General features: G+C 46.3%; 1 protein-coding gene across 2 annotated transcripts in view; it reads right to left on the reverse strand.

Moving 5' to 3' along the window:
* DOCK1 (dedicator of cytokinesis 1) overlaps window positions 1-18,142 on the reverse strand; it is a 504,544-nt gene that overhangs the window by 42,636 nt on the left and 443,766 nt on the right. For both annotated transcript variants that reach the window (XM_067024326.1, XM_059053852.2), the window contains exons 39-40: window positions 7,800-7,889; window positions 6,872-6,976 (exon numbers count right to left, since the gene is read on the reverse strand). In XM_067024326.1, coding sequence (XP_066880427.1) covers window positions 6,872-6,976; window positions 7,800-7,889 — 195 coding nt within the window. The remainder of the gene's footprint in view (window positions 1-6,871; window positions 6,977-7,799; window positions 7,890-18,142) is intronic.

Genomic DNA, 18,142 nt, shown 5'->3' on the forward strand with positions numbered 1-18,142 from the left:
GCCAGACTCACCAAGAAAAAGAGGGAGAGGACTCAAATCAATAAAATTAGAAATGAAAAAGGAGAAGTTACAACAGACACCACAGAAATACAAAGCATCCTAAGACACTACTACAAGCAACTCTATGCCAATAAAATGGACAATCTGGAAGAAATGGACACATTCTTAGAAAGGTATAACCTTCCAAGACTGAACCAGGAAGAAATAGAAAATATGAACAGACCAATCACAAATAATGACATTGAAACTGTGATTAAACATCTTCCAACAAAAGTCCAGGACCAGATGGCTTCACAGGTGAATTCTATCAAACATTTAGAGAAGAGCTAACACCCATCCTTCGCAAACTCTTCCAAAAAATTGCAGAGGAAGGAACACTCCCAAACTCATTCTATGAGGCCACTATCACCCTGACACCAAAACCAGACAAAGATACTACAAAAAAAGAAAATTACAGACCCATATCACTGATGAATATAGATGCAAAAATCCTCAACAAAACGCTAGCAAACAGAATCCAACAACATATTAAAAGGATCATACACCATGATCAAATGGGGTTTATCCCAGGGATGCAAGGATTCTTCAATATACACAAATCAATCATTGTGATACACCATATTAACAAACTGAAGAATAAAAACCATATGATCATGTCAATAGATGCAGAAAAAGCTTTTGACAAAATTCAATACCCATTTATGATAAAAACTCTCCAGTAACTGGGCACAGAGGGAACTTACCTCAACATAATAAAGGCCCTATACAACAAACCCACAGCAAACATCATTCTCAATGGTGAAAAACTGAAAGCATTTCCTCTAAGATCAGGAACAAGACAAGGATGTCCACTCTCACCACTACTATTCAACAGTTTTGGAAGTCCTAGTCATGGGAATCAGAGAAGAAAAAGAAATAAAAGGAATACAAATCGGAAAAGAAGTAATACTCTCACTGTTTGCAGATGACATGATACTATACATAGAGAATCCTAAAGATGCCACCAGAAAACTACTAGAGCTAATCAATGAATTTGGTAAAGTTGCAGGATACAAAATTAATGCATAGAAATCTCTTGCATTCCTATACACTAATGATGAAAAATCTGAAAGAGAAATTAAGGAAACACTCCCATTTACCAGTGCAACAAAAAGAATAAAATACCTAGGAATAAACCTACCTAGGGAGACTAAAGACCTGTATGCAGAAAACTGTAAGACACTGATGAAAGAAATTAAAGATGATACCAACAAATGGAGAGATATACCATGTTCTTGGATTGGAAGAATCAATACTGTGAAAATGACTATACTACCCAAAGCAATCTACAGATCCAATGCAACCCCTATCAAATGACCAATGGCATTTTTTACAGAACTAGAACAAAAAATCTTAAAATTTGTATGGAGACACAAAAGACCCAGAATAGTCAAGGCAGTCTTGAGGGAAAAAAGCAGAGCTGGAGGAATCAGACTCCCTCACTTCAGACTATACTACAAAGCTACAGTAATGAAGACAGTACAGTACTGGCACAAAAACAGAAATATAGATCAATGGAACAAGATAGAAAGCCCAGAGATAAACCCACACACCAATGGTCAACTAATCTATGACAAAGGAGGGAAGGATATACAGTGTAGAAAAGACAGTCTCTTCAATAAGAGGTGCTGGGAAAACTGGACAGCTACATGTAAAAGAATGAACTTAGAACACTCCCTAACACCATACACAAAAATAAACTCAAAATGAATTAGAGACCTAAATGTAAGACCGGACACTATAAAACTCTTAGAGGAAAACATAGGAAAAACACTCTTTGACATAAATCACAGCAAGACCTTTTTTGATCCACCTCCTAGAGTAATGGATATAAAAACAAAAATAAACAAATGAGACCTAATGAAACTTCAATGCTTTTGCATAGCAAAGGAAACCATAAACAAGACAAAAAGACAACCCTCAGAATGGGAGAAAATATTTGCAAACGAATCAACGGACAAAGGATTAATCTCCAAAATATATAAACAGTACATGCAGCTCAATATTAAAAAAACAAACAACCCAATTCAAAAATGGGCAGAAGAACTAAATAGACATTTCTCCAAAGAAGACATAGAGATGGCCAAGAAGCACATGAAAAGCTGCTCAACATCATGAATTATTAGAGAAATGCAAATCAAAACTACAATGAGGTATCACCTCACACCAGCTAGAATGGGCATCATCAGAAAATCTACAAACAACAAATGCTGGAGAGGGTGTGGAGAAAAGGGAACACTCTTGCACTGTTGGTGGGAATGTAAATTGATACAGCCACTATGGAGACCCGTACAGAGGTTCCTTAAAAAACTAAAAATAGAACTACCATATGACCCAGCAATCCCACTACTGGGCATATACCCAGAGAAAACCATAATTCAAAAACACAGATGCACCCCAATGTTCTTTGTAGCACTATTTACAATAGGCAGGTCATGGAAGCAACCTAAATGCCCATTGACAGACGAATGGATAAAGAAGATGTGGTACAGATATACAATGGAATATTACTCAGCCATAAAAAGGAACGAAATTGGGTCAGTTTTAGAGACGTGGATGGATCCAGAGACTGTCATACAGAGTGAAGCAAGTCAGAAAGAGAAAAACAAATATCGTATATTAATGCATGCATGTGGAACCTAGAAAAATGGTACAGATGGACCAGTTTGCGGGGCAGAAAGTGAGACACAGAAGTAGAGAACAAACAGATGGACACCAAGGGGGGAAAGTGGTGGGGGGTGAGGGGGGGATGAATTGGGAGATTGGGATCGACATAAATACACTAATATGTATAAAATGGATAACTAATAAGAACCTGCTGTATAAAAAAAATAAGTAAAATAAAATTCAAAATAAATTAAAAAAAAAAAAAAGAATTCAAGAGAGCCTGAGATTAAGGTGGGGCCTCAGAGCCTGAGTGCGACTTTCCAAGCTGGCTCCTACCGGTCACAGCCAAGACATGAGGCGGACCGGAGGGAAGAGGGTCCCGACCGAAGCAGAGGGACCCAAGGCTCTTGGCCTACCCTGGTGCTGAGGGGGTGGAGGTGCTGGCTGGACTCCCCTCCTGGAACACTTGCAGTTGTCGTGTGCACACGAGCCGTCAACGGGTGACAGGCTAGAGCACACAGAGCGCTCCCCCTAAAGGCTGGAGTCTGTCCCTCTCAAATGCCACTTCTGTCACCTCCACAGGGTCTGGAGAGTGCACCTGGGGGTTGTTTTGGGTGGCTGGGCTGGGCGACCTAGAGGGAGGGCGGTAAGTGGGTAAAGCATTCCTGTCTACTCAGTCTGTCTCGTTGAGACCTGTCTCGTGACACGGTCACTGTGTAAGTATGTGTGTCAGGAACGTTCTGATTCCAGGATGGAACTGGTCTCCATACCTTCAGAGATTCAGCAAGTGTGTTCTGAGTGGCCGCTGAATCACAGAAAGGTGTCAGTGGATAGTGTGATGCTGCTGCTGGTTCTCGAGGCCCCCCACCTCCCCCCACCCCTCTTCTTGCCCCATCTCAGGGATGTCTCAACAGCAGTGAAAAGTGCCACAAGGTTTTCCTTGCTGCGGTGAGCGGAACCCACGGAACCCGCAGAACAGGAGGCTGGGGGCCCGTGCCTCTCCTTGAACTTGGTTGCTGTCTCATCAGGGACCCCGGGCAAGAGGGTCCAGGCCAGCCGCTCATGAGTTAGGGGCAGCCCTGTTATCTGCCCTGACCCTGGACGGATGCCACAGTGCAAGAGGGGGAGAGGTGGGGAGAAGGAGGAAGGGGAAGAGAAGATACACAAACAGATGTGTCCTGGAGACTCAGCTCCAAGCCAAATTAAAATTTGTCTAATTAATGAATTTTCACAGAAACAGAGCCCCTGGGCTTCCCTGGTGGCGCAGTGGTTGGGAGTCCGCCTGCCGATGCAGGGGACGCGGGTTCGTGCCCCGGTCCGGGAGGATCCCACGTGCCGCGGAGCGGCTGGGCCCGTGAGCCGTGGCCGCTGCGCCTGCGCGTCCGGAGCCTGTGCTCCGCAACGGGAGAGGCCACGACAGTGAGAGGCCCGCGTACCACAAAAAACAAAAACAAAAAAGAACAGAGCCCCTGTGGCATTCCATTTATCCCCTTCCCTAGTCCAAAGTTATTCTGAGCTCTTGTAAATCACTAAAGAAGGAAGAATTTAAAAACTGAATATGTTGTTTTCACTTTGTGCTTAGGTATGCCTTAAAGTACCCATTACAGGAGAAAAATGTGCTCTTTCTTTAAAAAAATAATCTGAAGCAGATACCAAAGTCATATGTAGTCTTAACTAGAAATATAAATACACAGTACGGGCATCTTTTAGGGCTTTAAAAAGCCAAACATTTCAGAAATTCAGGGTGATTTAATGTATAACAGGCTACTATGAAACCAGCATGCATTTATTATGCTTTACACTAGAAGGAAGACATAATAATGAAAACTTATATAAAAGCTTTAATAGAAAAACACTAGTGAGTTATAGATGAACACACTAATAACATTTTCTAGAAGTGTCAATTACTTTGCATTTTGAAGTGGTCCATTCAAGCCTGAAAACAGGAGGGAAACGTACATATAGTTAAAGATATTTATTCCTTGTAAGAATCATAAATATTCATATAAATGCAAAAAACCCCAATGCGATCAATTCTTAAAACAAAGCAGAGGGGACAGCAAGTCAGTTCTCAGAGGCTGTGCTCCCAGCACTGAATGAAGTAGACAAACATCCCACCCACTTTTTTGTAACTGCTAATGTCATTGTCAGATGGAGCCCTGACAGGTAATCTGTGAAGCATATGAATGTATTGCTATAGCCCCACAGAACTATTCGGGGGTGGGGGGCAAGTCAGTTCCATATTAATCAAGCCCGTTAAACTCGTTATTCGGACTCTGCATTTTGTCCTTGTGACGGGCAGGTGACCCAGCACGGTCCCTGGAGCACGGATCTCGTGTGACCTCCCAGGACAACCGTGGCATCAGTTGGCTTGGGGGCTGCAAAATGCTCACCCCGCCCTGCTGCCACCTCAGGACACCAGCACAGAGGCGTAGTGGCCTTAAATTACAGCACTGTCCAAGGAGGGTCACACACACACTCTACACCCAGCACAGCACAGGTCAGCTGTGATTTAGGGCCTGTCCCTCCCTCTCAGTCTTTCTTAGGGACGCACACACACACACACGGAGGCATATGTACAGATTCACATACATTAATTCAAGCCTTGAGCAACATTAGGTGACTTCAACTCCAGGCTCATTATCCCCTTTGGATGGGTTTTTTAACTTCAAGTTAATTTCAAAATCCTCCCTAACCACTATCTTAGATGCCACAGCTGCATATGATGAAGGTGACGGTGTTAAGGAGAGACTGACCAGCAGTGACAGGGACAGGCCAGATGGCGCAGGCACCCAGCCAGGACCCTGCGTGAGCCTATCAACTAACAAGTCACCTTCTGGAGCTGGTCAGCCCCGCGAGGGCCACTTGCTGACGTCCCTATACAGAATGACAGGTCCTCGCCACGTAAGTCCTTCCTGCTGGTGCCAGGGATGTCTTAGACTATCAGGGCCTCCCGTGGGATAAGAAACACCAAGGCCAAAGGAACACATCTCTGGGGCTATAGAAATCTCCCACCGGATCTAAGTGCCCCAGACAGGTGTGCCCTAGGCAGAGAGCTCCTGCTTCTCTAAAACCAGAAGGATCACGCATGGTCTCCCAGGATAAGAGAAAACCAGGTGACATTTTAAAAAAAAAGGTCATAAGAAACGACAGGAAATCATGGTCAATGGCATCCAAGAAAGAGTTTGGGAGAAACTTTAACAATTCTACTAGTAGGCTAGGCAGCATTTATTTACGCAACTTCTGGCCTCATGATTATTGGGTGACTTGGCTGGTGATCACAGTATTTCTTCCATCATGTGTCAAAGAGCACATGCCTGTCTCAGAAATGGAGTATGATTCTGAGTTTCCAGCACTGGGAATCCATTTCCAGTTTCTCATATAATTAAAAATACTCATGTTCATAGCAGTGCTATTCATAATAGGCAAAACAACCCAAAGTCTATCAAAGGACGGATGGATAAACAAAATGCGGTACCTCAGTACAATGGACTGTGAAGTTCTGATACATATGCTACCACGGGCATAAGCCTTGCAGACATGATGCTCAGGGAAGTGAGCCAGACACACAAGGACACGTTTTATATGATTCCACTTAAATGAGGTCCCTAGAACAGGCAAATTTTGAGACAGAAAGTAGAAGCGTGGTGGCCAGGGTCTGGGGGGAGGGGAGAAGGGGGAATTATTGTTTAATGGGATAAGAGTTCTAGTTCGGGAAGATGAAAAAGATCTGGAGATGGATGGTGGGAATGGTTGCACAACAAACTAAATAAACTTAATGCCACTGAACGATACACCTAAAGAGGGTAAAGACGGTAAATTTTACGTTATGCATATATATCTTACAGAATTTTTTTTTTTTTTTTTTTTGGCCGTGCCATGCAGCTTGTGGGATCCTAGTTCCCTGACTAGGGATTGAACCTGGGCCCCTGGCAGTGAAAGTGCGGAGTCCTCACCACTGGACCACCAGGGAAGTCCCCAACCACAAAAAATATACATAAATCTCTGTACAGGAGTTCTATTTGGGAAAAATGAGAAGGAAAGTTTATATGCAATCAAAAAATATGATCAGCCCCTCTCTGGCACCCTAAGTCAAGCACAGAGCTGTTAAAATAATACAAAGAGTCGGACTTTGGGTGCAAAGTCCAAATTCTTCCTCGGAAAGGGAAGAGGCTCGCTGCCCAGGGAGCAATCCTGACCCAATCAAAACAGAATCCAAAGTTACCCGCAGGAACGTGGGGAATCCTTGTCCGTAGTAACCGACGGCAAAATAGTCAGGCTTGGGTCTTATCACCTTGACGATGTTTTCATAAAATTGAGCCTGTTTTTTCTGAAAGGAAGAAAGGAAATGCATTTCAGGTCTGAATGGAGTAGTTGTACATCCATGCATCTGGATTCTTCCAGCTTTGGCAGTTCTAGCGGGTGGGGGGGGAGGGTGGGGGAGTGGTGCTGATGCAGGCATTGAATTTAACCTCACCACGAAGCTTTGACAGTACTCCTCACTCATCCTCCAACATTCAGCAGGGGAATTTGACCAAAAAGCCAAATTCAGCAACCAGTTGTGATTTATAGGTGTTTTAATAACCAAAGAGGTGCCAGAGAGATGGTTTTTCTTCTGATTAAATGTCTGATCTTTAGGATTTTTTTTAGAAAAAGGTATCAGTCAGATAATGGGATACATTACAAGAGAATTTAAAAGTGCAGAATTCTGTTCCACATTCATGATACACATCACAACATCATAAGTCGATCTGCTGAATACAAAAATGATACAGCAGAGAAAGCAGTAGTTAGAGACCAATACCTTCTGTGGCAGGAGAAAGGTCTGGGCTAGCCTCCATCCGTCCCCCTCTTGTGGACAGGCTCACAGTTTTAAACGAGTGGAGACTCCTGGAGACCTTTGGGCCATCAAGACCAACGTACACCTAGACTCAGCAGTTGTTCACAAATAAATCGTTCAGAGGCGTCTTAGAGTTTGGTTACAAAAGCTCACTGGGGAATAAAAAGTGAATACTCGTGGGCCAGAATCAACCAGCAAATAAATCAAGTGTCCTCCTGGACAAAATGAAGGAGAATCCCGACGTTCAAAGGAAACGAAAAATTCCAGAACAAGCTGAGATTGCCTGTTCATTTAAAGAGAAAGAAAGACCTACCAGCAATTCGCTAAGTTGTTCATAATCAAATATCTCGTTTTCATACTGTTCAGCCAGTTCCTTGCCCAGGGCGATGGCCTCTTCCCACATCTGTGAGGAAAAAGAAAGCAACAAGGGAAAGAGAAACTCACACCTGAATCGTGCGGTCAAAGAGTAATGCCTCAACACAACCGTTCATGAACAAGCTGGAAATACATGCGCTTGATCTGAAAGCATTGGAAAAATACAGATATTTTCTAGAGGCTTATGGCCTTTGGCTCAGGCATCAGTTGACCAAACTGGTCAGCTACTGGCTCATCAGTCATGCTGGCCACTGCCCCCTGGTCGGAGCAGTCGGGCGGCCAGTCCTACCTCGCCTGCTGCTGGCCGCTGACGGCCATCTGTCGGAGCAGCCATGGAGCTCAGAAAGGAAACCACGCGGCGAGGTTGAGAGGAGCGTTTGCGTAGAAACCACAGGCCTGATTTTGCCACTTTCCCAAATTATCCCATTTAATAAGCTCTATGTGTCAGTGGTCAGAAAGACAAGGATCTATTTCAACTCAAAATTAAGGCTTGCAAGAAGTTCGTGTTATGTTTGCAGATACTGTCAGGATTGTAAAATCTGCCATCATTTTGAAAGGGAGAATTTTCTATGGTAATGGTTTAAAAGTGGGTTTCCCAATCAGGTAACATTTATTAAAATACTGATAAACTTTTGACACATGTGGATTAATTTATTGATACATGTGGTAGGCCTGAATTTCCCTTATTTTCCTTGGGAAAAATAAAATACAGTGGTTTACATGAGAAGAACATGGAAAATATGCAGGAACTATCTCCTCCAGAAAGCCTTCCTGGGTGCCACCCACCCTCTGCCTCTGTGCTCCTACAAGACCCAGGATCCCCCTACTAAAACAACTTTGGGTAATGTACCGAAAGTGGAATGCTCCTTTGTCATTCCTCCTCAGGGAATGTAAGCCCCTTGAGGGCAGGGCCTGAGCATTATCAAAACCTCTGGACCCTATGGAGCCCAGGACCTGCTCAACAATGGTTCTCTAACAGAAATGAAGGTTGTTGACTCAGAATCAGGAAAGTGTCACACCACCCTCCATACTGGGTTCCCAGACATGAATCGCTCACTTCTCCACTGGAGCCATCCCCACAAGGTGGTAGCACGGTTAGGGCAGTGACCACAAAGCTTATTCTACTTCCAGCGAGATGCCACCTGCATTGTCTTGTGAAAGGCCTCCGCTTTGTCAGGTGGGCATGGCGTCATTACACGTGTTTGGCAGGTAAGGAAGCTGGGGGTCAGACAGGTAAGTTACCTGCCCAAAGGCACACAGTGCGGTGTAGTCGGCCCAGCTTGGTCTTTTTCTGAAGTTCTTGCTCTCGATGACTTAGCTGGAAGTGCTATAACAAAATCCCACACAACAGGTATTTCCTTCTCACAGTTCTGGAGGCTGGGAAGTCCAAGATCAAGGTGTAGGCAGATTCAGTTCTTGGTAAGCGTTCTCCTCCTGACTCGTAGACAGGCACCTTCTTACTGGGTGCCCACATGGCCTTAGGAGAGATCTTTCCCTTCCTCTTCTTATAAGGGCACTAATCCCATCATGGGGGGCCCCCACCCTAATCATGACCCAATATAAACATAATTACCTTCCCAAAGCCTCACTTCCAAATATCATCACACGGTGGTTAGGGTTTTAACATACGAATTTTGGAGGGATGCAAACATTCAGCCCATAACAGTGACCATGTGCCAGCACTTCCAGCTGCCCCACACCCCCTCCTCCTGGAATGGGTTTTAAAGGATGCTAAGCTAGTCCCTAACTCCAGGCTCTCACTGAGAACACAGGGAGCCAGGTCCCATACGTGGCATACCCTTGGCACTGAACCCTCACCTGCCTGCCAGTCTTTGCCTTTTCTTAGTAGAACCACACTATCAAGGCCCTTACTTATTACTCAATCACCCAATAGACTTAAAATACTCTTTACACAGCTGCTACCTAATGAAACCAGCTGCTATTTTTGATGAGAAAAAGCTATTCTGAAATTGCATTTTAATACTTTGAAAGACATCTTAAAAATAAGCCCAGAGTAGAAAAAGATGTCAGAGTTAGGTCCAGCAGCCAGGGAAGAGAGAAAGTGGCTGAGATGCTCTTCCTAGAACCACACACTTCTCTTCCCAAGAACTGCTACCTGTCTCCTTCATCCCGCTGAAGCTTTGCATCCTTTGAATATCTTCATCTGTTGCCCCAGCTAGCTCAGGTCCTTTGCCAGAGCCTAAGCTCACATTCCTCGGAAGAGGGAGCTTCTCCACTTGGAATGTTTCTTTTAAGCTCCAGTGACCAGTTCCTCCCTTAGTGCATTTCCATTTCAAAGAAATCATTACTTTTAGTTGTAGTTCTCATTCACTCGATTGATTTTTCTTTAGTTTTCCACAAGCTAATAACACCACTCTCTTAGCTGCCTAGAATCTTAGGGCTTCTAATTCACTGCTTAATCTGTTTTTATCCTAAATGACAGATGAGATGCTTTAACCTATCAAAAGTAATTGTTTTTAAAAGAAATATGTCTTGAATATCTTATCCAACTCACCCAGAGGTTACACCGTTGTGTTCGTTATCTGATTTTCTATAAACATACATTCCCCTCTCCACCCCCCTCGCCCCGGAATGTTTTAAAGGATTCTGCATTAAGGAGGTTGGCATCTACTTTGAGTCGGCTAGGGCTCTACAGAGTGTGGGTCGCTCATATTTCCCGTGTGAATACCTTGGAAAACATTTCCGTGCCAGAGAGAAAACAGATTCAATACGATCGAGCCTTAGATGCTCTCAGTCGAAGAATCGCTTTAACTTGTGTGATTGAACGCCCTAGCCTGGCTCCATTCTTAGACAGGCAGCAGGCAGATGAGGTTTACCACAGTCCCAAATGGAAAAGCACCCGAGCAACGCTCCGCTTTACTTTCTGATTTGAAACCCGTAGTCCGTTTTACAGCATCCTTGGCCTGGTTCGTTTCCTTCCACCATGGAGCACGCTCTTCCCACCTCCTCTTTTTATCAGATGATCTCAGCTGCATTCTCTTGAGATGATCACCTTTTCTTTCTGAACCTTTCGGTTCCAGGAAGGCCCACTTCTGCAAGTGTCATGAACAGAAAACTTTTTTTTTTCTTTTCTGATGAAATGCCTTCATTGGTTCCAAGACTGAAGTGGCTGCAGAGCACATAACAGCGATGGCGTTTTCCTACGCAGAACTGTGAGGTTGACGGGCGACCAGTCGGGTGGAACACACTGGTCTCACGGGATCAGGGAGGCAGCAGATGAAAACCAAGATGGCAGCGGTACGGCGAGCTGCGTCTGACCAGCAGAATAACAGCCACCACACGCTAGATTCTTCTCGTATCACACTTCATTGGAGTACAGCTTGGTTATGGAAAGATGGAAGGAAGACGCCGCAGCCTTAACGGCAGCTGCCTATATAAGATTCGGGGTACCGTGCAAGTCTCTGACTGGTTCATGTCGGAGGCATGGCCACGCGTCACCTTCGGATTGGTTACTGCTCCAAAACCTTGTTAGCATATTCCAACGCATGCGCACTGGCTACAGGATGGATGATGCAGCTTTTTCTATCCTGCTTTGCGGCAACGCTTTGCCGCGCCCCACACAGCGGTGCATGGGAACTCTCCCCATTTGCTGCTCAGTTTTGCTGTGAACCTGAAAACTGCTATTAAAAAAAATAGTCTACTTAACAAAAGTGACTGAATACCCGGTCTGTGTGCAGCACAGGGCTCCCGAAGAGGGACAAACAGGTGTCAGACACAGCCTGTCCTGTCCCCAAGGAGCTCCAGTCAAGGCAGGACCTGGTGACCCAGGGGTGGACCCTGGCCCAGCTGCACTGCCATTACTGGGAGCTGCTTAGAAAAAATCAGAGCCTCAGGCCCCTCCCAAGACCTAGTGAATCAGAATCTGCATTTTTTTTTCCCTGTGGACAAACCGTGCAGCACGTGGGATCTTAGCTCCCCGACCAGAGATCAAACCTGCGGCCCCGTAGTGGAAGTGCAGAGTCTTAACCACTGGACCGCCAAGGAAGTTCCCAGAATCTGCATTTTAACAAGATGCCCAGGGGACTCAGGGGACCATTAAAGTGTGAGACACTCAAAGGAGGGGATACAGGATACCTAGAAATAACCTCCTGGCCAGGGCAGGGAGAGCCCAGAGACAGCACTCTCTCTGCATGGGGAGCAGGAAAGGCTCCAAGGTGGAGACAGCACGAAAGCATGCGTAGGAGGTGGGAAGGAGTCACCACAAGAGACGGCAGGTGAGAAGGGGCCGTTCCCCATCTGGGGGAGACCACAGAAGGTCCCGGGACTGGGAATCAAAACGCATGTTCAGAAAGAGGCAAGACACTGTGGGTGACGAGAGGGTAAGATACATGGGCAGAGCCCTGCTGTAAGGGGCCTCACCTGCCAGGTAGAAGCCTGGATCTGCCTGTAGAGGAGGTTGGGGGACGCTGAGGTTTGGGCACTCTTGGGGCGATTCAAGCTATGATGCCACGGCCCCTCTGCCAGAGCCCAGAATGGTGGCCCGGGGAGCCGAATGGCACGGATGGATGTGGGTGATGCATCTTGGACTGGGAGTCCAGGGAGGCTGAGAGCTCACGAGGAAAACACGCGGGGTGAGCCGACTTCTGTTCAGAGACCGACACTGTTCAGCAGTGCCCCAGGGAGAACCCGGCCGAGAAGGTGCAGACCTTAGAGCTAGTCGGTTGGTGACACTCATCCCCGAAGGCATTTGGACACACAAATCACAGAGAGGAAACCTGACTCATCCTGAAGAGCTTGGGAAACTAATAATAAGATTATAATAGACTTCGGTCAAAGCACAGAGGAAAACAACTGAGAGGCATAACTGTAAATTTTAAAAATAAAATACAGGGCTTCCCTGGTGGCGCAGTGGTTGAGAATCCGCCTGCCAATGCATGGGACACGGGTTCGAGCCCCGGTCCGGAAAGATCCCACATGCCGTGCAGCGGCTGGGCCCGTGAGCCATGGCCGCTGAGCCTGTGCATCCGGAGCCTGTGCTCCGCAACGGGAGAGGCCACAACAGTGAGAGGCCCGCATACCGCAAAAAAAAAAAAAAAAAAAAACAACAAAAAAACATAAGTACCAGAAAACTCCATCCTGCTCCAACAAAGCTATGTTGCTTCTTCCTGATTTCTTATGGTTTATCTTCATACCTGCCTCTGTTTCTACTCTTTCCTTCCCCCCTACCAGTGCCTTGTCTGTATTTCATTCAGAGGATCTTCTGTTTATAAAAGAGCCCCTCACATGCCCATCCCTCCCTAATGCTAAGAACAACCACACTCTGGACACTTATTTCCAGTTACCGAAATGACACTGGGTCACAAGAAAAAAAATCCAATTTCGGTGCCTGTGACCGTGCTTCCCCTTGTCATCCTGACACACATTCTATTAGCTCCTGGCTTTGGTTCCCATTTCCTAATTCTCTTAGACTTATTTCAGTTTTGCAAAATATTCATTTAGTGTAAGGAATATATCCCAACAAGCGTGTAAGCAATGCCGCGGCCTCTGATGACTCCAAAGGACATGCAGTAAAGCTTCGATTTACCAGCAGCCTGTGGATGGATGTGCTATAGCAGATACTGTTCTCAAGAAAAGCAAAGTCAGGGCTTCCCTGGTGGCGCAGTGGTTGAGAGTCCACCTGCCGATGCAGGGGACGCGGGTTCGTGCCCCGGTGCGGGAAGATCCCACATGCCGCGGAGCGGCTGGGCCCGTGAGCCATGGCCGCTGAGCCTGCGCATCCGGAGCCTGTGCTCCGCAATGGGAGAGGCCACAACAGTGAGAGGCCCGCGTACCGCAAAAAATAAAAAAAAAAAAATAAAAATAAAAAAAAAAAAAAAAAAAAAAAAAAAAAAAAAAAAAAAGAAAAGCAAAGTCTCTGGCTCAGAGCAGCACTCAGTCAAGATACATGTACAATTTTTCTAGTAGCCACATTTTAAAAAGTGGAATTAGGGACCTGGTGGCACGGTGGTTACGAATCCGCCTGCCAACGCAGGGGACTCGGGTTCGATCCCTGGTCTGGGAGGATCCCACATACCGGCAGAGCAACTAATAAGCCCACGTGCCACAACTACTGAAGCCCACACACCTAGAGCCCGTGCTCCGCAACAAGAGAAGCCACCGCAGTGAGAAGCCCGCGCACCGCCACGAAGAGTAGCCCCCGTGCGCAGCACCAAAAATAAATAAATTTATTTTAAAAAAGCAAAAAGCTTTAAAACTGAGCAAACTCTTTTAAAAAAGTGATTAATTTTAGTAATATTTACTATATCTGAAGTATTCTTTCAAATGTAATCAATAACACAAAATTAATGAGATGTTTGACAGGCTGCCATAACAAAGTTCCAAAGATTGGACGCCTTAAACAAATTTATTTCCTTACAGTTCTGGAGGTGAGAAGCCAAGGCTGAGTTGTCAGAAGGATGCTTTCCTCTGAGGCCTCTCTCCTTGGCTTGTGAGACAAATTCCCACCCTGTGTCCTCACCTAGTCCCTGCTCAGTGTGTGTCTTTGTCCTAATCTCCTCTTCTTATATGGAGTTCAGTCATATTGGATCAGGCCCTATCTCCAAATAGTCACTTTCCGAGGGACTCAGGTGAGGGCATCAACACGTGAATTTCTGGTGGACACAATTCAGCTCATAACAACCGTCTCTTGTTCACACTGAGCCTTAGAAATCCAGTGCTGTTGTTCGCTGATGGTGTGTCTCAGTCTGGACCGGCCACGTTTCAGGTGCCCATGGCTGCATGGGTCCTGTGACTCTCATAGCAGACTGCTCAGGTCGGAGACCCCATCGTAGGGGGGCTGGCTCCCTGGGCACCTCTCCCCAGAGGACCCCACAGTGAGCAGCCTTCCTTCAAGTTCCCATGGGCTGAATCACTTGCCAACTATCTCCCACTGCAAGGTATTTTTTTCCCCAAGAATCGACAGATGAGTATGGATAAAGGAGATGTGGTATATAAACACGATGGAATGGCACGCAGCCAAAAAAAGAATGAAATAATGCCATTTGCAGCAACATGGATGGACCTAGAGATGATCATACTAAGTGAAGTCAGCCAGACAGAGAAAGACAGATATCATATGATATCACTTGTATGTGGAATCTATGAAAATGATACAAATAAACTTATTTACGAAACAGAAATAGACTCTCAGACATAGAAAACAAACTTATGGTTACCAAAGGGGAAGGGGGGGGGGAATAAATTAGGAGTTTGGGATTAACGTGTACAGTGTACACACTACTATATATAAAATAACCAACAAGGACCCACTGGACAGGGAACTCTACTCAGTATCTTATAATAACCTATAATGGAAGAGAATCTGAAAAAGAATATACACATACACACACACACACACACACATATAACGGAATCACTTTGCTGTACACCTGTAACTAACACAACATTGTAAATCAACTATATTTCAATTAAAAAAAACAAAACAAAACTTCAGTCTGCGCACGGAGTACAGAAATGTGTGCATCTAGTCTTTCCCAACGTCAAGTTCTGAATCTGCAGCAACGACCTCAGCCATTGTCTTATTCCAGAGAAGGCACGAAGGATGCTCTTTCTCAAATGACCGCATATACCCAACACTTGGCAGGTATAATAAGACCATGTCTCGGTCTTGTTTCCTGAATGAATGTGATTCTAAATCTGGCGAAGAAGCGAACCTACCTTCCGCTGTGACCTCCTGCCGCCCCGACTCCCCACCTGCTGAGACTTCGGGCGTCCTGTCCCCAGGGAGCTGGAACCAGTTCTCGGGTGCCGCTGCCCGTACCTTGCCCAGCCCGGTCACGTCGTTTCCAACGCCTCCCTAACCCGAGGAAGAAATTCAACTACGGAGGAGCTGGCCCAGCACCAGGTTCTGGAGATACAGCTCTCTTCTCACACGTCCAGTTGTGGGAAGCTGTGCAATTGGGGGGTTAGAGGGAACGTTACCTTTTCAGGACATACGTATGCTTAGGTCATTTCCACGTGCCCTGGGTTAGAACTCCGCCTCACTTGTCCGATTAAACGTCCTGGGAGTTTACCTGGTTTACCTGGTAGATGTAGGCGCTACGTGCATTGCCTTCCCTTCCGGGCACTTCCCCATCCGCTGAAGCTCGTTGTGGCTGCGTGATCTGCTTTAGTCAATGACACGAGCACAAACGCATGTGTCATTTCCGGGCCGAGTGTGTAGGGGCCGGGCAGCGACTCCCTGTCCCTCTGAGGCTGCATTCCTTTGTGTTGGGACCTCCGCTCACCTGGGTCCCCAGAAGTGAGGACGGACCGGCAGCATAAGTGAGAAAGTCAATCTGGGTTTAGTAGCACCACTGAGATGGTGAGAGGTTGAAACCCCAGCAGCCTGCAGCCCATCCCAGCGAATACAGAAGATGGATACTTCCTTCCTTCTGTTAGTTTTTCCCCAGAAAATTTAATGCTCGTTGACGTTAAAACAATTTTCTTTTTTTTTTGCTTCGTGGCTCTCATCATCCAGGTACTTGAAATTTCGTTTGATGAAATTTTCTCCCTCACCCTCATGTTAGCCTCAGAAAGATGCGTGAACTTCCGTTTCTTTTTAACGTTCTCGTGGAGAAGTTATGGGCATTCAAAAATGGCTTTTCAGTCTCTTTAGCCAGTACGCCTCTAACAGCTGCCGTGAAGACGATTCTCCTCAGTTTTGATTAACAAGTTCCATCAAGTTGAACATTTTTTTTTTTTTTTTTTTTTTTTTTTGCGGTACGCGGGCCTCTCACCGTTGCGGCCTCTCCCGTTGCGGAGCACAGGCTCCGGACGCGCAGGCGCAGCGGCCACGGCTCACGGGCCCAGCCACTCCGCGGCACGTGGGATCCTCCCGGACCGGGGCACGAACCCGTGTCCCCTGCATCGGCAGGCGGATTCTCAACCACTGCGCCACCAGGGAAGCCCAAGTTGAACGTTCTTGACTCCAGGTGAGCTAAGTGCTCACTTTACCAGAGCCATCCTTCTGTCTCCTCCAAAACACAGAAACATGTGAGAACACACCTTCAGCCCCTTTCTCTTTTTGCCTGTAATGCTTCATCACTTGAATTCGCTTTTTTTCAAAACCAGGATTTCTCAGCCTGGCCACTACTGACATTCTGGGCTGGACAGTTCTGGGTGGCGAGGGCTGTCTGCCTCGTAGAATGCTGAGCAGCAACCCTGACCTTGACCCACTTGACGCCAGTCGCATCCACACCCCCAGGCATGATAATGTGACAGGGTCCCGGTTGAGAGCCACTGTTCTAAACTGAACACGTTCATTTTTTTCCCTCCGCATGAGGCTACTTTGGCTAAAAACAAAACCAAACCCACTTGGTTCCTCGATTTATTATTTATTGAAGGCCAGCTGTCCTGCTGTCCATGAGCACCTGTCATCGTCCGAAATCACCCTTAAATGCTGAGTATTCACTCACTCGTTCGTGCATTCTTTCACTGAGTTCTTTGTTCATCTAACACACGCCCCTGTGTTACGTGCCCGGCTCTGTCTGAGAGTTACGTGTGTTGTGAGGGATTACACGTGTGTGGCCTCTGTCCTCACAGAGCTCGTGGCCTATGGAGACGCGCTAAAGAAATACACGTGCAAATCTACTGTTGCAAATTGTGGTTAAGAGCTATACGGGAAAAGAAGAGGCCATCGTGGGCATCGGAGCAGAGGTGGCATTAAGCTGGATGAAGAGAGATGAGCCGAAGGCAGGAGCAGCAGAGGCCTCCAGGCAGAGGCAGGAAGGGCTGGTGTGGATCAGGACCCACGAGGGTGGTGTGGCCAGAAAATAAGGAGCGAGGGAGGGAGGAGAGCTGAGATGTGGTCGGAGAGATCTCGGGGCCAGTGCTGTCAGAGGACGTGAGAACCCAGAATGACTATCAGCAAAGGCACACGCTCTTCCGGCCCCAGTGACCTCTGGCCCTTAGGCTTCCTGGGCCTCTCTGGGGTCCCACCTCCTGTTCTGCCCCTTCCACAACACCTGATTACCCTTATCAAAAGCCTAATAAGCCAGAAAGCCAACGGGGGAAGGAATGGATCCACTTTTTTAGCAGTTTGTCGCGAAACAGAATTCCCCAGCTAAGCTAATAAAATTTTAGCAATTGGCCTTAGTTGTGAAACCATCCCATTTCTATGAAGAAATATATTCTGTTTTGCTATAGGACCAGGTGTAATTCACAGACCATTTCCAAGTGGCCTCTGGCCAATCCTCATGCTATTCTGAATATTTTGATTTTTGTCCCATGGCAAGGACCCCAGGGAATAAATAAAACACACATGGTCTTTTCAAAAGGGTT

This window comes from Kogia breviceps, chromosome 2, assembly GCF_026419965.1.
Source record: "Kogia breviceps isolate mKogBre1 chromosome 2, mKogBre1 haplotype 1, whole genome shotgun sequence".
NCBI classification, from domain to species: domain Eukaryota; kingdom Metazoa; phylum Chordata; class Mammalia; order Artiodactyla; family Physeteridae; genus Kogia; species Kogia breviceps.